The sequence below is a fragment of the Carica papaya genome, chromosome 8 (genome assembly GCF_054855325.1).
Source record: "Carica papaya isolate Zhongbai chromosome 8, ASM5485532v1, whole genome shotgun sequence".
Taxonomy (NCBI): Eukaryota; Viridiplantae; Streptophyta; class Magnoliopsida; order Brassicales; family Caricaceae; genus Carica; species Carica papaya.
This window is the reverse complement of record NC_142316.1, coordinates 28679992-28700703: the sequence shown is the minus strand read 5'-3', so window position 1 is coordinate 28700703 and position 20712 is coordinate 28679992. Positions and strand designations below refer to the sequence as shown.

The 20712-nt window shown below is 36.2% G+C and overlaps 4 protein-coding genes across 14 annotated transcripts; 1 reads left to right on the top strand and 3 right to left on the bottom strand.

Annotated features, from left to right (window-relative positions):
- Positions 1-935: 935 nt before the first annotated feature.
- Positions 936-7877, bottom strand: LOC110813080 (Pectin lyase-like superfamily protein). 6 transcript variants are annotated; one of them, XM_088209675.1, is made up of 10 exons: positions 4591-4729; positions 3798-3976; positions 3462-3590; positions 3150-3320; positions 3038-3058; positions 2712-2919; positions 2375-2456; positions 2134-2242; positions 1720-1836; positions 936-1634 (listed from the first exon to the last, which is right to left on the bottom strand). In XM_088209675.1, the coding sequence occupies exons 2-10, from the start codon at positions 3948-3950 to the stop codon at positions 1290-1292; spliced, it is 1335 nt and encodes a 444-aa protein (XP_088065801.1). In that variant the 5' UTR covers positions 3951-3976; positions 4591-4729; the 3' UTR covers positions 936-1289. The 6 variants fall into 6 exon arrangements, 2 of the variants coding, with proteins under 2 accessions (XP_088065801.1, XP_021895774.2); XM_022040082.2 differs by lacking the exon at positions 4591-4729 and having other exon boundaries at positions 3798-4584; XR_015814012.1 differs by lacking the exons at positions 936-1634; positions 1720-1836; positions 2134-2242; ... (3 more) ...; positions 3150-3320; positions 3462-3590 and adding an exon at positions 7046-7877 and having other exon boundaries at positions 3839-3976; positions 4591-6656.
- A 1188-nt stretch (positions 7878-9065) lies between these two features.
- On the bottom strand, positions 9066-12428 carry LOC110813079 (Nucleic acid-binding, OB-fold-like protein). 2 transcript variants are annotated; one of them, XM_088208982.1, is made up of 3 exons: positions 12181-12428; positions 10608-10684; positions 9066-9732 (listed from the first exon to the last, which is right to left on the bottom strand). In XM_088208982.1, the coding sequence occupies exon 3, from the start codon at positions 9694-9696 to the stop codon at positions 9283-9285; it is 414 nt and encodes a 137-aa protein (XP_088065108.1). In that variant the 5' UTR covers positions 9697-9732; positions 10608-10684; positions 12181-12428; the 3' UTR covers positions 9066-9282. The 2 variants fall into 2 exon arrangements, with proteins under 2 accessions (XP_088065108.1, XP_088065107.1); XM_088208981.1 differs by lacking the exon at positions 10608-10684.
- Positions 12429-12479: 51 nt separating this feature from the next.
- On the top strand, positions 12480-15443 carry LOC110813082 (RNA-binding (RRM/RBD/RNP motifs) family protein). 5 transcript variants are annotated; one of them, XR_015813821.1, is made up of 9 exons: positions 12480-12655; positions 12945-13037; positions 13227-13310; positions 13434-13514; positions 13674-13813; positions 13954-14071; positions 14146-14215; positions 14949-15076; positions 15181-15362. XR_015813821.1 is itself a non-coding variant. In XM_022040085.2 (9 exons), the coding sequence occupies exons 2-9, from the start codon at positions 12976-12978 to the stop codon at positions 15256-15258; spliced, it is 696 nt and encodes a 231-aa protein (XP_021895777.1). In that variant the 5' UTR covers positions 12483-12655; positions 12945-12975; the 3' UTR covers positions 15259-15443. The 5 variants fall into 5 exon arrangements, 3 of the variants coding, with proteins under 3 accessions (XP_021895777.1, XP_021895779.1, XP_021895782.1); XR_015813822.1 differs by having other exon boundaries at positions 12482-12655; positions 13954-14068; XM_022040085.2 differs by having other exon boundaries at positions 12483-12655; positions 15014-15076; positions 15181-15443.
- A 907-nt stretch (positions 15444-16350) lies between these two features.
- Positions 16351-20599, bottom strand: LOC110813081 (SBP (S-ribonuclease binding protein) family protein). Its single transcript, XM_022040083.2, has 5 exons — positions 20375-20599; positions 20168-20223; positions 18131-18314; positions 17618-17979; positions 16351-17081 (listed from the first exon to the last, which is right to left on the bottom strand). The coding sequence occupies exons 3-5, from the start codon at positions 18234-18236 to the stop codon at positions 16530-16532; spliced, it is 1020 nt and encodes a 339-aa protein (XP_021895775.1). The 5' UTR covers positions 18237-18314; positions 20168-20223; positions 20375-20599; the 3' UTR covers positions 16351-16529.
- Between the last annotated feature and the right edge of the window lie 113 nt (positions 20600-20712).

Here is a 20712-nt window from a genome sequence, read left to right as displayed (position 1 = left end):
TTAAATTGGTGAAATAAATCCAAACAAAGAGACATCTTTTCCCAGTTCAAACTTATGTGGAGACAACCTCAGAAATAGTTCATATCTTTTTATTGATTAAAGTGTAGATCATGAGGATGTAAAACGACAATTATGTAACTATATAACCATAAAAAAAATATATATATATATATATAAATTGCAATCAAAATCATTATTGGTTCATATATTAATAAACTATTATTATTATGACTCTTTTTTCTTTTTTTTCTTTTTTTTTTTTTTTGATAAAGTAATCAAATCGTTTATAATATATATATATATATATATATATGCACCTTTTGATACTACTTTAAATATTCTCTTATGAAATTTTGGCTTATTAAGAAAAAAGGTTTGAGACATTTGCATAACGTGTAACAAATTGTTGGTTCTTTCGAATTACGAAAACACTTACATGCAACTAAGATACAAGAGGAATGCTATGCTTGGTAAGATCTATATATAAAAATTATCTGAGGTAACAGTATAAATGAATAATACATATCTATTTGAAGTATTTTACTCATATTCCTACCAACTACCGCATCAATTTGTAAATATATATATATATATATGATATAGTTACTATTTTTTGAGATAATAAAAGTGATAATATAATTTTTCAGTGGGAAATGCGATCAAAAGATTTATAGTATAATTTTGGTTGAATTTGATGATAATTTCTTTCTGTACCATCAATTGAATGTTTGATTAGAAAAATAGGATGCATTGAACTCTAAATTTCTTTAAACCTCTGTTTTCTTTTTAATAAAACACTTCTACTTGAGTGTTCGAATCGAACCAAATAAATGAATTACCAAGGAGCTATAAACTTAAACAAAACTGTACAAGTGACATAAAAATTATATGCTGCTACTGTACTGGCTTAAAATTGGATGGAATCATCAACAAAAATCCCAATGTACTTCTTCCTTTTCTTGAGATAACAAGTAACACTTCTATATCCAGGCAATATCAGAAGATTTGGTTGAATAAGAACCAGAATATTTGCAAAAGAGAAAAGAAATTCTACACCACACTTCATACACGGCCAGAATAATTTGACGACGAAAAATTCGTTCATAACCTGTTTAGCGAATGAACTTTGTGTATAACTATAATCTAATATAAACACCTCTAGTTTTTCCAACAAAATTTACCATGGCAACCTCAGCCCATCTATAAGAAGGCTCAACTAGTAATTCTACAATCCGGTTAAGCCAATTCAGTAAATTATCAGATTATTCATGTGCTTATTGGGAGCCAAATCAGAGCTCAGTGTGAATAATTTCATTTCTGTTGGGCATACCAATATCCTCTTTGACTAGTTCCACAAGCTCATTATTTTCGGAAAGTTTAGTTATAGAATACTCTTTGTCCTTGTCATTGGAAGTTAGGCAATCTGCTGCAGGATGAACAACACCATAACCAAAGCCTTGGGCAGAATTGCAATAGGTCTCAACCGATCCATCCTTCCTCTCTAAGTTGATGTTTGAAAGGACTATGTTACTGCAGGGAACAGTGTTACTGCAGGCAAATTTCATTGCTTTTGAACTACTTGTAGTCCCACTAACGTTCCGGTACAGTATCTGACTTATTTCTACTGCTGATGTCTATTAAAAATGCAAAAGCAGGATTTAGAATGTCAAAGTTGTAATTTGATTAGAAGACTACCCCAGGAGTATGGAGTACAATTACCAGGTTTTGACAGGCTTTTGATGAATCACAATAGAACTGATCGATAACGATGGGATTGGCAACATCATCCATCCTCACATTTTCAAAACGTACTCCACGAACATAACCAGAACCACCCTACACCAAATAACAGAATGAACGGAACATATATTTTAAAAAAGGAATAAGTGATGCATCTAGGTGTTTGTAACTTTATGTCAACATTCAAGAAAGTTTCATAATGCATCAACAGTAGAGACACTATGGTCTCACACCCTTCGTCCCCAACCATGCTCCTCAAAGTCAAAAGAGGATAAGCTTCTTACATAAGTACAATAGTGAAGATAAACTTGTGGCATTCTAAGTGTTGAAGGATCAGTTTTAACATAATTATGTTGAGATGATTTACAGGATTTGGCAGTGATTGGCTATTACCTGCCAAGTCTTGATCCTGAGACCATTTGTTGTCTCTCGGAGGAATGCTGTATCCAAAACCACTTTTGTGACTGTGCCCGTGGAATTGTCCTTCCCAAGGCTACCAATGCTAACAACAAAGTTTGCCACCAAAGAGTAGTTGCAAATTTAAGATTCCCACTTGCAATTAGGGGAGCAAATAACAAAAAATATTGAATGCTTAATAAGAAATTATGGAAACCAAGTAAAAACGAAATTGTACCTAACACCATGTCCTGGCCCACAATAAATTCTCTTCATCTTAATAGCAGAGCTACCATTTACAATTGAAATGCAATCATCCCCTGATATCATAATGATCATCATGAATCACCCATCAGTATGTTCATAAAACAACTTAGGTGTGTCTTATTCATATAAGCTTTGATGTTATATGCAAACAATAGTAATATCATTTGATATGCTCTTCTTCAGAGTTGAACTTTTTAAAATCTGATGTATTATTCTTGTTTCTTCGAAGTCTTAAGAATCCCATTTTTCTTCTTTTGCTAAAACAGAAAATGAGATGAGAAGAGAAAAAAGGGATAATATTTGAGCACCTGTTCCTATTTTGCAGTCCTGGAGGGTGACACCCGTTGAACCAGTGATATGAATTCCATCAGTATTAGGACTGTCCCCGGGAGCTGTGACTTTTATTCCAGATACTCGCACGGCTGTGGAGCGGGAAATGGTAAAATGCATCTGCTGGCTGTTTTGGATGGCTAGGCCTTTTACCTTTACAGCTGAGCTTGAATCTATAGTTAATGCCTGCAAAGAAAATCTTGTATTAACTCTCACTTGCAAACATTTGGGATTTCTGGTCCCACAAGTATTGCATTTTGTTTTTGGTAACATGCCTAATAAATGGATGGGAATAGGTTCTTACAGTTGGTGCTTCTCTGCAAGGCTGTAAAACAGTCAGAAGAACTACAGTTAGCTTCCATTTGCTCAACCAAAGTATACGCTAAACAATTCATTAGCCGATTGAAAAACATTACATTGGACTTATTTGTTTTGCAAGATGCTGCCCACCATTTACTGCCAGAACCATCAATAACTCCATTCCCTTGGAAGATCACCCGTTGCAGATTAGAAAAATCAAGCCAGTTACCTTGGAACTTTGGATCCCAACTTTCAGGTTCATCTGGTGCTACAATTGTTCCATCAATCTAACAATAACCACAACAGTAGAGATGCAAGGAATTTAAGTTCATATTGATATTAATGGTTGTCCACTGGATAATGATGACCACAGTTAAAGCAGATGCCTTGTACTGCTTGAATTCAGCGAGATGGATATTGAAATTTACCTGAATGATTAACCTATCTGCACAGGGACCCCTGAAACGTGTTGCTTTAACCAGATAACGACGTCCTGGAGGAACCAAGAATACTGATTCTGGTGTAGAACATGCAGTGTTCCATGCTTTTACAAAGGCCTGATAGTAACAGCATTAAAGAAGAAAGATATTACCATCGAGAACAATCAAGAGAGGAACACCCTTCAAGTATGTTAAATTGACCAGACTAAGATCATCCCTTAAGTGAGAGACATTTTTTACAGTAAATTTCAAAATGCATCATTACAGTTTCCCCAGCACTGTATCTGAAAAAACTCTTCAAATAAAGAGAAAGAAAATCTGCACCTGGGTGTCATCGGAAACTCCATCTCCCACTGCACCAAAGTCATCCACATTTAAAAAACCCTTCTTAGCAGACCTACTTGTCCACGATGGGACGTCAAAAAGTTCTTCCTCAGCCTCTTCTGCTACGTCCAAATTTTCAAACTCCCAAAGCATATCAATGCTGTCATACAATAGGTTCCCTGCAACTCCATAAGCTGGTATCAGCAAACAAAAAATGGAAACCACAAAGAGTTTACCCATGTTATCTCTTTACTAGCTCTTTGCAAGATTGGTTTGTATAATCTGTTGGAGACAGCGGGTTTAAATTTATATAGCAAGAGATTAGTAAGAGTTTTCTAAGCTGGTGGCTTGGATTAAAAGCACATTTAGGTGCTCCATATGTTCTACATGCCCACACTTAAAGTACAAGGGATCTTTGTGTTCTTTGCTTTACTCTTCAACCAGTGCACAAAATTTACCAAGTCCAAATGGTCATGGATAGTGTTTGACTAGTGTCCTCTGTCTCTTTCTTGGAGGAATGGATAAGAGGAAAATGAGAAAATAAACAGGAAATCTTGTTTTGTAAATATAAAGATAAATATTACTGTCAGTAGTACTGTAGCAGTAGAAAAAGCATCCAATAAAACTAAATGAGGTCAATCAGCAAGTTAGGCCAATCTAAGACGCTAAAATAGCAAGAATCCTGTCCATGCACCATGGGCATGTCATAAAGCTTCCACTGAAAGAAAGCACTCCACATATGGCATATCTACAAAAAAATAATTTCACACAGTTTTGACGGGGCAACCTTTACCTATATGGGGCTCCTAGGGCTAATTCTGTCCATCAATTTTGCCAGTAGGAGATGCAAATTCTAATTGCAACCATTCACCACTATTGAGCTATAACCAATCTCCCTCATGAGCTTCCTTGCCACTGCAATCTCTCTAATTTGCAATGAGGTCTCAAATTCTCCTATTTCAGAGTAAAAGTTTGAAACTTGTATACAAACAGCAAAATCCAACGGCTCAAGCTCCATCAAGATTTTTGCAGCTCTTCTTCCTACTGTTTCATTCTTGTGAATCCTACAGCTCCGCAACAAAGAGCTCCACATCACACAATCAGCCTTTGCTGGTGCATGCTGCATCAATGCTTCAGCTTTCTCCAGCAGTCCTGCCCGGCCTAAAAGATCTACCATGCATGAATAATGTTGCCGGTCTGGGCACATGCCATAAACCGATTTCATTGAACTAAACACCAATCCTCCCTCTTCTACCAACCCCGAATAATTGCATCCTGTTAATACACATAGAAATGTCACTTTATCTGCTTTCAACCCCTTCTGAATCAATGCTTCAAACATCTCAAGACTTTCCCTCCCCATTCCATTTTGAGCATACCCATTGATGATAGATGTGAAACAGAAGACATTAGGTGAAGCAAGTTTTTCAAAAACTTGCCGAGAAAGTTCAACATGACCACATCTAGAATATGTGTCGATCAAAGAGCAAGAAACTGCAACATCAGATTCATAACCTGACTTTACAGCACAGCAATGCAGAAGTCTGCAACTAGGCAAGATTGCACAACCAGAAAATGAGAGTGCTTTTAGTGTTGTGGTAAGTGTGACTTCATCAAATGCAATTCCTCCATGAACCATTAAACTAAACATCTCAACCACATCTTCAGTGACCCCACAATGCAAAAAAGATGTCATTAGGGCGTTACAGGTCTCCAAAATTCTACGCGGAGAAGCTTCATAAACAGATAGTGAACTCTCAATGTCACCACATTTCCCATACATGTCAATTAATGCAGACTGGACATGGACGCTTGCATAATCAAAACCCATTTTTAATACATAACAATGGATTTGCTTTCCAAACAGAATATCACCACCACTACTAGATAGATTCAAGAACCCCACAAATGAACGGATAGATGGCCTCTTCCCCCAAAACTGCATCCTATGGAATAATTCAAGGGCATCGAGCAACAAATCATGATCAGTGTAAACTGAAATAAGTGAATTCCATGAGATCACATCCACCTCACAAACAGCTTTAAATGATTTCCTAGCACCAGTTAGACACCCACAAGCAGAATAAAAATCCACCAAAGCATTGGCAACAAAAATATGTGATTCTGCCCATCCAACCTTTATAACCTGGCAATGAAGCTGCTCTCCTTCATCCAATAACCTTTTGTTACTGCAACCATGAATCAGATAACAATAACTAAGCCCATTTGGACAAATACCATCCATTTCCATCTTATGATAACATTCAAATAATTCACTTGATCGACCCAACTCAGAGAACCATCTGAATATCAAATTCCATACAATCAAATTTCTCTTTGGTATTTCATCAAATACCCTGAAAGCTTCCTTATCAGACCCCATATGCATATAAATATCCATAAGGGAGCTCCCAATATACAAATTCAACTGAAACCCAAGTGAAATTACCCTGCAATGAACTTGAGTTCCTTCTCTATAATAACCACAGTTGCTGCATATGCTTATAACAGAAGAAAATGTGGATGCACTCTCTCTTACACGCCTTGAAACCATTTCACTGTAAAAACCAAGAGCCTGTTTTGAGTACCCATATCGGGCATATCCAGAAATAAGCAAGTTATATGAAACAACATCACGTACAGGCATTTGGTCAAACAAGGTCTGGGCAGATATTAGGCAACCAGTTTTGACTGATGCATCAATTTTCCGGTTATTGGTATAAACAGTCTGGTGATAACTTTGGTCACAGTACGAGTATAATAACAGAGAAGAGGTCGTTGAAGTTCCTGATATAGACTTTGCTGCTAATGTTGTTATGGTACGAAGCAACAGCAAGCTTCTGGCGCTTAACATGGCTCCTGCAAAAAATTGAGCTAAAATAAGAACTGGATCAGTATAGAAGAATTATGTATTCATCAATTAACTTGTGGATCTCATTAATTATTTGAATTTATTTTATGTTATGTGGAGTACCTAATAAGATGCAAAATTTATTTTTCCTGATATGCATTTTACTTGGGTTTTTCTAGGGAAAAAAAGGATTTTGTATGCTGCAGCCGCCTTGTCAACTATCATGAAGCTATCTATTGTTTCAGTTTTTCAGGCAGATTCTGGTTGGGAAAATTGATATATTAATTAGTGAAGTAAAAAATAAAAATTTTAAAATAACTCAATTGACGGAATGCAGATCAAATTATTTTCAGTACAAAAGGCAAATGATGACTCTTAGCCTTCGCTATAGCTCTACCTGGAACCGACATTCTTTTCTTTCTTTTAATTCAAGAAAACGACATGCCATTGTCTCCAGATATGGTGGGAAAGTTTGACTGGTCATCATTCAGGCAGTGGACATACATTAAAGTGACCAAGAAGAGCAGTAAACAATCATCAAGACTCTCTTTGCCAGCACATGAGATTCATGTGCTCAGAACCACTAGCAAGTGAGAGAACAGCTGACAAACAGTGGCACATGAGACACTGATGATATGTGAGACAACAACCAGAAACCAGCCCTCTGTCAGAAAAATCTGTTGTTAATCACGAGCAAAAGAATGCAGAAACTAGTTTTTGTTACTCTCTCCCCTAGAGTTAGGGCTTTTTCTTTTCTTCTGCATGGGGACAGGACAATGAGGGAAGATTCTGAAAAATAAAGGGAGAGTCGGGGAGACAGAAGAACTTTAATTTCTAATAATCATTGACTGGAAAGGTTTTGGAAGACAACTTTTTCTTGTACTTCTTTTTCGTTGTAGATCGCTATGAAGGTTGGTAGTAAATGAAAACCGTTGACACTAAGCACTACAAAAATTCTGATATCCTAGAACCTATTCTTGGATAAAGGAGTAAATCGAAGTAATGCCATGCTCCTATGCTTACTATTGTACTGAATAAACAGTACATCATATTATTAGGAACATTTGGTACAAGAATAGGAAAATTAAGAATAGGAACTTCCCAAGAGTATGTAGCTTAGATGGCACAACACTCCCATTGTGGAGCTCATGACTCAAACTCGAGTCCTTCCCCCACCCTGCCTCGAAAACAAAAAGAACTTTGAACTCTACAGGAAAAGCAGTGTTTAATGACCGTAAAAAAGCGACAGTTTTGGCTTATGTTTTGAAGTAAGGATATCTTAACACTCTCCGTAATTGTTTAATCAAAGTTTGGTCTTTAGATCACCTAGGAACGATTGTGATTTTGAATTTAACTTTGTGTAAGATGCTGATGGTGATGATTTAATTGATTTTGTGCAATGTTGGTATATAATTGATTATGCATATTTGTTTTAGTTGTTTGGGGTTTTGCATGCCGTGGTGGGTTGATATATATACCTAGTGGGTCGATACGCAGGAAAGACCGTTTATAGTTGCTTGTGCGAGTGGGATGTGTGTATATGTGTATGTAGTGAACCCTACTGTGAATACGAAATCAGTCAGACATGCCTGAGAAGTCCCATATTAGACGGAGTTAAAAAATAGTTTGGTAGCACTCATACTAAAAAGAGTATTGGGGACAATCATTGTTTTAATATTGTTCATATCGGACGAGATATGAAGACGATCTATAATTGCGACGTTTATACCAGACAGAGTATTGAAGACGGTTGATAATTTAATGATACTCATACCAAACAGGGTATGAAAACAGTCTATCATTGTGACACCCATTACTTTCTTGATCTGCCCCAACTTGAGATCGTGAAAAGCTTGGAAATGCAATATCTCCTGCACCCTCAAAAACATTGACACTACCTAGTGTGAATTGAGCAGGTCACCCCATCTTCCAAAAAAGTTCCTCAAATTACAGATTGTGATCTCTGTATGGTTTCCATAACCTCTGGGAATTTCTGGAACATGGTTGCATGAATAGTTAGAAATACTATCTTTTGGATGGGTATAATTCCCAATATTTCTGTTGAATGCCACCATTAATGTCTGCCCAGCCAAAGAAATGAGAAATACTATTTTTTCCCAGCTAGTAAAAGCTAGAAAACCATGATAAGAGAGATAGTGTAAATCGTAACATATCACATTACTGAATTGAAAATAAAACTTTTGGAACACAAATTCAAAGACAAATATTCAGTGAAGGATATTTCTTACTAACTAATCATTGGCACCACGAAATACAGCACTAGTGAAGACTCAAAGGATCTGGTCCTAAACAATCAACAAAAGTAGCTGAACAAGTTCACTAGGGCTGAAGCACCTGAACCAACAAGATATCCAAATTATTGGCAAACACTATAACAAAGAGTCAAAATCACTCTCTAGACTAGGAACCAAAATCATTATAGTCAAGTGTAACTGCTACAACATAATTATTCCTTCTTTCATTTGGTTACAAGAGACATTCATTGCGAGAAATCAATTCACACTATTGTTAAAGACAAATAAACTTACAAGAAAAAAAGTTAAAAGCTAGATAATCCATGTTCTTATGCCAAAAAAATGGATTTCCATTAAACAAAAAATCTATAACACTGCATTAATACATATGAGGAAAAATGCGCGAATACGGAGAAATAACAGCATCCTGCATGTATCTCTTGGGATTATTGGGGTCAGGAACCCAATGCATCTCACTCATGTTAGGTGTCTCCACAAAGGCCATAGTGAACTCTCCCACCTTCTCTATCTTCCCTCGTTTGCCTGCTCTCAGCACAAGATGGTTTTTATTGTAAGAGAAAATTCCATTCGCCAATCGGATAATGTCCCCAGGGTTAAATGCATCACACTCTTTCCCCCACAGCTGGAAGTGAACTGCAGCCGTCTCATCTGCCACAAGTGCCAAACATGTCTTGTTTTGGCCTTCCATTGTCACCCTGCCTTTGACCAAAAGTATGAATTGCGAGTCTATGTTGTTCTGTGCTGCTGGCACCATGTCTTTAATAGGCAGCATCCTTTGCAAAGTGGCTAATTTTCCCACATGCTAAAACTAAGAATATCAAGTAAACATAATGAGGGAACGAATTTATTGGCTAGTGTCACAAATATTCAAAGGCCTTGTAGTTGAGTATAATGATGGAACAAGAAAAATACAATCCCCTCCTTTCTTTGGATCCTATGACAAAGTAGCCCAGAGGCATAAAACAGATCAGCAAGAAAGATTCAAATTGTCACGACATATATTCCTCATCCTAACCCCAAAAGATAGGATATCAACAGACGGAAATTAAAAATCAAGTATGATTCGATAGTACATAACAATGTATCTCTACTCCATTCTGGACAACTCATACCCTTGATGCACCACTTAGTAGCCTCACATTGACACCTGGTTGACAGGAATTCAGAGGCAACAAGACTACAAACAAATAAAGGCTAGGAGCATAGAGGCCCTAAGATATTGACTTGAATTACAGTAGCAAGCAATTGCGCCCTTCAAAGACATAAATGACAATATTAGTATTTTCAACTTCTCAAAAAAGATACCAGTATTTTCAAATAATGACATTTCACCTGCTACTTTACCCAATAGAATAAGTTTATTTAGCAAATTTTTTCCGTTTCTCTTATCAGTTTACAGTTTCTTTCTCAGAATAAGTAAGAACCTTAAAGACTTAAAGTTAGAAGCTAGGAAGCGCTAACTGAAGCCAACAATTACAGGAACATAATAAGAAAGAATTGGTGTCCACATGTTTTTAATCATATTTGATGCAGGAAACAGTGTGACATTCCAAATGATATAGGACTCTCTACAGATTAAGTTTTGTTCGGATTTCTTTTTATCTTTAGGTTTTTCCTGTTGACATAGGTTTTCTTATTCTGTACTTCTGTGGTTCTAGGACATTATCACTGATTTTTACATACCAGATGAACCAAAGACGCAGCTTGATTATCTTCTGCCTACTGCTGGATTTTCATTCTCAAATATTTCTCCGACTTAGCTGCAATAATTTTCCCCATTAATTATACACCCTATTCACATAGGGGTCCAGGAAAAATTTGTTTCATCAGGTCTGCAGATTTCGTATAAACAAATATGAGGCAGGCCATTTAGGGGGAATAACACTTAGTCATTCTTTTTTCATTGAATGCTTCAGTCCGTTTAAAGAACTTTTCCTTTGCTGCATAGCAGGGAGAACCATTCAAGAATTCTAGCAGGACAGAGGTCTGCTAACTGTTCTTTTATAATATAAATATATATATATATATATATATTAGAATGATACAAGATAGGAGGATTACATATCCTAACCCAGAGAAAATGAAAAAAAAAACAAAGGAGAACCTCCAACTATTTTTGGAAAAGAATAGCTAATCAAATCTCTATGAAATAGCCAAAGATATATCTTTCTAGTGCCAATGTATGTAAAGTAGAGAAATGTATATCTTTCAAGTACCAACGTATCCTAGCCTGAAGTGAGGCCAAGAGTAACCTCTGAAATTTCTAGCATTTCTCTCAAGCCAAATCAACCATAACCTAGAAGAAGAAGAAGACGAAAAAGAAGAAGAAGAAGGAGGAGGAGGAGAAAAACAACAAAAAAAAAAAAAAACAGGACGCCAGCTTTAGCCCTCTTACGTGCACGCCAAAGAGCTTTAGCCTCTTACTTCCAAGTGAATCAAAAAAATTAGAAAAACATTTAAAAAGAATAAAGAGTCTAATGGTTAAAGGATTATGAAATTTTCATATTAAAAATTTATGCAGAATAAACAAGAAAATTATTTTGACGCTATGAAACAAGGGATTGTTTATGATCAAAAGCAATATACTCAAGTAAGGAAAACAATAAGAAGATTTAGAATATTATTTACAGGCATTGGAACAAAAACTGTTCTCACCCCAAGCTTTTAATATATGTCCTTAGTCTGTCATTAGCTGGAGCAATCTCCAGTAGATAGACAGATAGAGAGCTAAATGCTAAAAGAAAAGGCACCACGCAGAAAAGGGATTACCAATAACTGTTTTCGTATGCCCATAGGCTTGTAAGAGTGTTAGAATCCGGGTCATAGAAATTCATAAAGATATAATACCACTGCATCACAAGTGGCTTCGGCAAAACTCCATAAAGAACCAAAAAGAAAAAAAACCAATCCAAACAGCTCTCTGCCCACCTCTCAGCAAATAAGCCAACATGAACCTCCAAAAAAGAAAGAAAGAGATTCATGAATCAAGCGTACTAAGTAACTTGAGTAGTAGCTTCTCAAGCAAAACACTTTGCAACCTCCTAAAAGAACTAATAGTCTAAAGCAAGAGATTTTTACAGACAGAACCTCCTAAAACAACTAATAGTCTAAGCAACAGAGACCAAGTAGGCATTTTGTCAAACATTTAGTAAGCGGTACCGAAAACTGAGATAAGGACGAAGAAACAAGAAACTGCAAAGTATATGCCTCATGAATAGCACAGAAAAAAATATGGAGAAAAAATGAAAGAATTTACCTGATGCTTTCCTGTTTAAGGAGAGAGTTGATGTTGGGTATGGCTCTCCGATGTAATCTAATGGGGAAGAAGCGCCGGAGGGGAAAACACAGAATAAAAATAAATTTAAAATATGTACAAATTATTTTTCAAATATTATTGAACTTCTACATTAATAAGTGCAGAAAATATAATTTATTTTTCGTAATAAATAAGGCACCGTATGGGTCAAGATATTTTCTGGTCTGTATTTATGACGATATTTATATTAAATTTATCAAAATTTATAGTTTATTAATATGTACGGTTTTTTTTTTCTTCTTTTTCTTTCCTTCCGCCCTTTCTTCGCAATAGTCGGTATTCACGACCCGATCGATTTCGTCTCTAAAGCCTTCATCCGCCGGCATCAACACCACCGGAACTGAGTATCGCGCTTGGTATTCGCCAATACCTACTCGGCACTGCTGTACGCACCCTCTGCCTGTCCCGCAAACAGGTAATTCGCTTGATCCTGTGACATTTAGTTTGGCGATTTATTATGTAGGTTTCAGTCTGTGAATTTAGTCAAACTGGTTTTTTAAGTTGTGTGGATATGATTGAATTTTGGTATTTGGCATTGCTCTATTCTAAAAGCAGAGAAATTTAGTGAGCGTTTTGCTCTGTTAACATGTTTGAATATTAGTAGACGGACATTGTGACGGTCCTAATTTCCTGTTGTAGGATTTAAATGTTTGTTAGCCACATAAACTTAATAAACATTGTGTTTATTCACCTAATGCTAACAGCCTGCAATTGCTTGGATATTGGCGAACAAGAATGCCTCCATACAGAGACGAGCCTCGAGCTGTTCGTGTTTATACAGTTTGTGACGAATCCAGGTCTATTTTACCCCTATCTTTATCTTATTTCTTTTTGCTCTTCATTTATTTATTTTGTTCACTTGTATGAGTTATCAACTTGTAGCTGCTACCTTTGAAGAATTAAGTTGAATCAACATCATAAACTTCTCTAATTTACTTAATTTCAGCATGCCAATTCACGTTTAGATTTTCTTTTCTTATTTTCAGGTATTTGATTGTAAGGAATGTTCCAGCTTTGGGATGCGGCAATGATTTATTGAAACTATTTGCTAAATATGGAGATGTTGAAGAGTAAGTAAGTTCTCTCCACTCTCTTTTTTTCTTCCTTAATTGCTTTACCATATATTTGGTTTGTAATTATTGCTCTTTTTTGTTTGTTTAATTGTCTTCGTCTTCTGCATTTTCATTCTCCAGGTGCAAACCGATGGATGCAGAAGATTGTGAGCCCTTCACAGATGTTTACTGGATCAAATTCCATCTCATTAGCAACGCAAGGTCTTTTTAGATCTAATTCTCATTAAGATTGTAGCCAATTATGTTGTTCACCGATTATCCAAAGACTAATCAATGCATACCCTTGTGTTCCCTTATGTTTTCTGAAAGCAACAGAGTGATGATTCAGTGGATATTTATGTGTATCAACTTTTTTGATAGGTTTGCAAAGAAAAAATTGGATGAGTTTGTATTCATGGGAAATCGGCTGCAGGTGTCATATGCTCCTTATTTTGAGAGCGTTGAGGACACTAAGGAGAAGTTAGAAGGGAGGAGAAAGGAGGTTATTGCAAGACTAAACCGTATGTTTTATTTGAACAGCTGTTGGATATTTGGTTTTGCAAAATATGGCATGCAGCATTATGGAATCCTCACACTTTCTCTTTGAAATGGATGCTGCTTGTGGTTCATGCTTCATGCTTTGCCATGTTTCTGATATCAGCTCATAAATCTAGAGGGTCTCCTGCTCAGAATACTGAAATTCCAAATGAGGCTCCATTGCTTGCCAGTCCAGCTCAAATGGATGGTGTTTCCCCTAAAATGACCGTTAGGCAAAGGTGGTATGCCCCATAGTCACGTTGCTTTTTTGTTTTACTGATTTTTGAGTATGACAAGTTTTGTTTTCTTTCCATAGGGACTCAGGAGAACTGAAACCCATTTCTCACATGAATGATGCTCCAATAACAAGAGTTTCATCTGATAAGGTTTGATTTGCTATTAAAATTTTATTTACTTTCACCAAATTTTGTTGATGAAGTTATAATAATGAGGACAATTGGCTGTTCTCAAATGGCAATAACCAAAGGCTATAATCCTGAACTTTGAGGTGGTCAGTAATATTCCAATGAAAATATTGAGCATAAATACTTGGATTTCTTGGTTAGCATGACTGTTAGTCTAATAAGCTTAAACATGAGGATTGAGTGCATGGTTCGGCTGCTTCAATGGTTGAAGTTGTTTAATCCAAGTTAGGGTAATTCATGTTGGTCGGATTGTGATGCAATAATGGGCAAATATTGGGTACATGGTGTATAAGGTCTTAAGCGACTAACACAATGCCAATTGATTATTACCTAAATAATTCCGCTAATGACTGAACTATATCAGGATGAATCAGCTAAGATAGCTGGTAGCAACAATATCCAATCTATAGTAACATTAGTATAACTTCCATGTTGGACCTGTATCTAAGGATCAGAGTTAGTTTGGGTTCATTGATTGAACCACTTATTGTTATTGGTGCAATTCTCAAAGCGTATCTCATTCCCAAACACCAGCCAATTTTTTCCATTGGAATGAAGCAATTGAACCTTCTCAACCTGCAGTTGCAATTTATAGTTGTTTGAGCAAGAAATTGTTCATTTAACATATTTTTTTAAAGTTCTCTTTGGAAATCTTTAGTTTAGACAACTTTAAAGCATTTGGCCTGTTATGCAGGGTTCTGGAAAAGGGCTGACATGTTGCCTAGAATTTTAACCAATTTCTTGTGAAATGGATCTCAGGATTATTTCGCGTCACCTTCAATGAATCAGACAGTTCAATTGGTAAGAGAGAAGCTCAATAAGGTGACGAATCTCTCCTTTGCTGTTATTTTTCAGAAGATTAAATTTGATTGTTAATTTGCCTTTGGTGATTTGTTTTTCTTATTCGTTTTTCCTTATTTTCAAAGATTCAAGCAAGCAGTGAGCATCTACATGCTGGACCTGTGTCGAAGAAAGCTCGAGCAGACAACAGAAGAAGAATTTAGTGCTTTTCAGGGTAGGAAACAGATGTCTTACCAAAATTTTGGGTCTTTGTTAATCCTATGTGTGCAGTCACCAAGTTTTGTTAATCTTTCCTTCCTCATTTCAGTGGTTTCTATGATGAACATCTAGCATGTTACCTCCCCTTGTATACTACAGTAGAAATGATAAATTGTCATTCTAAGCTGCAGTGAACAGTGGAAGCTTCAATTAGTATTTTGGTAAAATTATAATCATAAATTTGTTTAAACCAAATATAATATAAATAGCAAGTCGTATAATCATATCAAGAAAAGTTACTACATCTTTCCAAAAAAAAAAAGTGAAATTACAACCCAAACACCATGGACCAGTGACACGGCATATAACTGCGCACATAAGTTAAGAGGAGTTTCTAACATGTTAGAATAAGGAACTAAGGAATGAGCCAACTTGTCTTGATAATTTTTGAAAAAAAAAAACTCCTTAACAATGCTTAAGTTAATTGTGAACGTCCCAAAATTTGGACAGCGTTTGATTTAGTACCTACGTAATGGGCAGCACATTACCTGAGCAGAACCAACCTTTGGAAAGTCTGTGAATCAATTCGTAGAAGTGACCTGCCAATGTCTGAAGTTATCTACCAATTTAAGGTCTTCAATTACACCTACTAGGTAAAAGCCAGTGTTAGCTATGAACCAATCGCTTTTTTAATTGCTCGTCATGAAAAATGCAACCAGTTGCTGTTTCTCTCAAGTTGCTCTTCGTAAAGCCATCTGTGTTGACCTTTACAAAACCTTCCAAAGGTAGGGTCTAGGAAATCCGAGGACAGACTCTTCTAATCAGCAGGCCTTTCCAAGTCCTTACAAATTGCGCATTTCAAATTTAGATGCCTGAACCAAGCTTTATATGGTGTATGAGGAATACAATGGGACCACAGAGAGTTTTTCGGCTCAAACCTAAGCTCCATAGGTAGCCTATTCTGATGACAGCAAATGCTGACAATCCAAGCAAACCACAAAGCCATATTATCTTTAGCACTTCTGGCATGTTCCTACATCCCTAAGAGGAGAAGCAAAGGAGCAGACCACCACAAACACAGATTAGAGAAAGAGAAATAAATACAAGTACCAAATAACATTTCCAAACTTCATTTTACAAGATTTAATTAGTTACTGCACATACATGGCATTTCTTTTGAAAGCAAACTGAAAGCGGTAACATGTCTGGAATTGGTAACATGTCACATGGAATGCAGGCTGTGAATGATTTTCTTTTGAGTAATTTGCTCCATAATTTAGGACAAGTACACTTGGACACCAGCACTTTTCATCTGCTGGCATACAGGACAAACATTAATTAACACATCACAGTCTTTACATAAGCAGAGGTGCCTACAAGGCATCAAGAGGATGGAGACCTCCTTAGCTTTGCATGCTCGACAAATCATGTGCTCCTTCAAACCATGGAGATTCCTGGGAATAGTTTTTGCAGCACCACCTGGAATGCTCAGGTAGTTGTTTGGGTCAATGTATGAGGCAGCATCATCAACTTCACTGTCTCCAAATCCTTCCTTTCCTTGGTCAGCACCCTGTGAAATTGCCTGCTGGAGGTTGTTCTTTAGGACATTAACAACCGACTCATTGTACTTCGCTCTATAGTGCCAGTTCTGAGCTTCCATAGCCACTTGTTTTATCTTCTCAATGAGCTCCCTGTTCTTGCGATTCATGTTCTCTATCTCTAGGTCTTTCTCCCGTAGCTTCTTGCTTACACCCTTCTCTATAGCAGCAAGAAAGGAAGCCATATGCCTCTGCTTCATGTCCCTTACCCCCTTAGCTAAGTGTTCTTCCTGTTTAAACAGCTAAAAGGTCAGATGAAGGTCCAAACAGCAACACTAAACCATCAAATGCAACTACTAAAGCTAGATGCCTAACTACTGAAAGCAGTCTATGCAATACAGACCAAGCACCCTTGGGGTGTCATTATTATATATCATTTCTTGGAAAACTGAAAGATTCATCATTGAACACAATCAGACAAATGTTTAGGAATCCAGTGGGGGCATAAAGTTTATGTAATCATCTTAAGTAATGGTAATAAAGAAAGTGATGGAATGACATTCAAAGAGAAAGGGAAAGTAAGAGAATGTTTGGGGATGAAAAAGAAATTTAAGGAAAGAATATGCAAATTTCTTTAAGAATAAACTTGTTTAAAACTGGAAGAAATAAATAATTTGCAATATGTAATTAACCCCTTCTCTAGAAAATTAAAACCATAGAAGAAGTTGTTAGATAGCATCCACAGGAATCCTGATATTGGCATAGTACTAAAGCAGGAGGACGAGAAGCATCTACAGTTCCAATTGAGAGCAGTTAGAAGTAGTACCTGAATCTTAATATACTGATCAAATTCTTCTTTTTGTCGATCAAGCTCTGTCCTAATGTTGTCACCGAGGGACAGGATGATTGATGATGCTGCTGTCATACTTCCACTTGCAGAAGTAACAGATGAATTGTGCTCATCATCATCATATGATAGCCTTAACCCAGTGGACACAGGATTTGGGTTTGGAATGCTTGCTGTGCGGTCAGCATCATCTTGACAAAGGTTATAATTCAATGAAATCTGTAGCTTTTGCTGTCTCTGGATATCTTCTGTTTCCCTTCCTCGTTTGTTGGATCTAAGCATAGAGGTCATATGCTCATTTCGAAAATAATTTACTGGATCAACACTACACCCAGCTGCTACTGTAACATAGATTAAACACACTGATGAGTTCTTTGGCAGCAATGAAAGACGAGAAAACTTGGAACTTAGCTTAGAGGAAATTAATCCATACAAGAGCAGAAACTAGTGAGGTTCAGTTTATCTAAAAGGAAAAAAAAGAAGCAAACTCACAGTTTCCAAATAACTGCAGCTGATTTGATGCATTAGTCTGATACTGGAATCGATTCTCATCCACAAAAACAGGAAGCACAGGGTTACCATTGTTGCCTCCCAACATTTTCTAGGTAAAGCTAAATGACCATAAATTGTATAACTTTCCAAAGGGCGCTTGGCAACAATGCCAGTAGGAATCAATCTGCACAATAGAAAAAAGACCAATCTCTGAATTTCATAATGTAGAAGTAACAGCAACCACACAAACTCAGAAGAAACAGCCACAGCATAAAGAGTCCATGGAAGCATTGAATCAAAATATTATTTCCCATTTATATTGAGACAAGATATGTCCATGAAGTTTCACGCTGTGACACAAATAAATTCCTTGAAATTCGGAAATGGAAAGTAATGCAGTTGTAATATGGAAAAATCCAAAGGTATGAAACACCATTAATTCATTGACTTTTATTCTATTTTCTCAAGACTTCAGAATGCAAACTTTTCCTCATTCCTAGCATGGTCATTTTAAAATATTGTTTACCATCATCCCTAGTAAATAACGGGTGAACATAATCTTGTATAATTACTGGCTCTTTAAGAGAATACTAGAAGCAGCACCTAGTGTGGTGGCAATACATATGTCTTGTATTGGAAAATATCCATGCTTCCAAACATGGGATTCAATGCAAAGAAATGCTAGTTTACAAATTCGACTGAATAGCATGCATAATTTTAAAAAAAAAAAAAAAAAGAAACTGAATAGTGCTCAAATTTTGCATACTATGAAGAAGTCCTTGTTCACAAAAACTATAATAATATTAATAACGATGATGATGATTATGATGATTACTATATAATATGGTATAATAAACATGATTTTCGATCGGAAAACATCCATGCCCACGAATAGGAGATTTAATTTTTTTTTAAATAACTAACAGGAGATTTAATGCAAAGAAATGCCTGTTTATTAAGTATATTAATCTCTATTTGAATGCCTTTCCTATTGTCGTCCATGTTCATGAATATAATAGTAATAAAAAGCATAAATGAAGTCAAGATACGACAAAAGCATTTACGAGGCCCATAAATACGTGTTAGATGCAAGAAGCAAGGGATACACAATAAAATCTAGTATGAGAGTTGGCAATTCTTACACATAATTGAATCTAGTATCAGTGTTAGCAATTTTTACAACAGAAAGCCACCAAGTATTACAACCGTTATCATAGATGAAGAAAATAACATTTATCAACTTCAGGCAAAATCATGTATTATGCATGTGTCTTAGGCAGGAATATTTGTGAGGTGATTCATACTGCTAAGGATAGACAACACTAGGCATGGATGCATGAATCCACATAACGTTTCTTGTATAGTTACATGCAAGTACACATGCATGTGTTCGAAGAAATAATTGTCAATAGTTGTATCCTTAAAATTGCACCTCCAGCCAGATAAATTGCTAGGAACTCAAAAGATATGTCACCATGAAGAAAATTTAAATAAAACTCTAGGTGATGAGGGAACACAAAAACAAAAAGTTCCAGCTAAAGATTATTAGAGACAAGAAAGGAACAAGGAATTAGTGGGATTATTCAATAAATCATCTGTATTGGATATTATATCTAAAAACAAACAGCGGTGCAAATGCTAAGTTAGGAGCCTAGCAAGACAAGATAAAATTTTATAAGTGGCATGAAATTCAACATAGATATAAAATAAGGAGCAGTAAGGGAGACAATTCAAGAATACCCAGTTAGTCAAACGGAAAGAGAGATTGTTTATCCAACCAAAAACGAGAGCCAGTTGCATCAGGAAGGTGAAACTCGTAAGAGAAACTTAGTAGAAATTAAGACTCTCCAGTTGGACTTAGGAAAAAATCTAATATAAATCGAACAAAATCAGAAAATATATCATAAAGATTCACAAGAAGACCTAGCACAATGACATAGAAATCCAACAACAGGGAGGCTATATTATCAGTAATCAATCAAAGAGAAAAAAAAAAAAAAAAAAAGCATAAAACAGAAGAATCCTAGAAAACATTACCTCCAAGACTCCAACCGTCTGATTCAGAGTCTGAAGAACAATAACTGCAGCAGATCCTGCAAACATAAATCAACCTTAAAAAATAACAGCAATAAACACGTACCAATAACACAAAGCAATTGAAATCCTCCGTCAAACACAAAAAGAATACTCACGAAAGAAAACCCAGAAAAATATAATCTGAAAGAGAAGGAAGACAATATATACCGCAAAGCGTAATGCTTCTGGAGACAAATTCAAAAACACAAACCGATCGTCAAGGATCTGGAGAGCGCAGGCTCAGCCTCAGGAAAAAAAAAAGGGAAAGGAGAAAAAAAGATGACAAGAAGAGAAAGGAAACGGATGATGAGAATGAATAATAAGATGAAAACGGGGAATTGGTGGTGCGGTGGGGAGTGATGAGAGAGTGGGGAGTTGGGCAAAAGAATTATTCAATAAATGATATAAAAAATAATTAAGACGAAAAACAATAAATATTTAAAAAAAAAAAAAAATTCAGTGGCACTGGCGTACTGCTTTCATCTGGGCTTGTTAGAGCTATACGC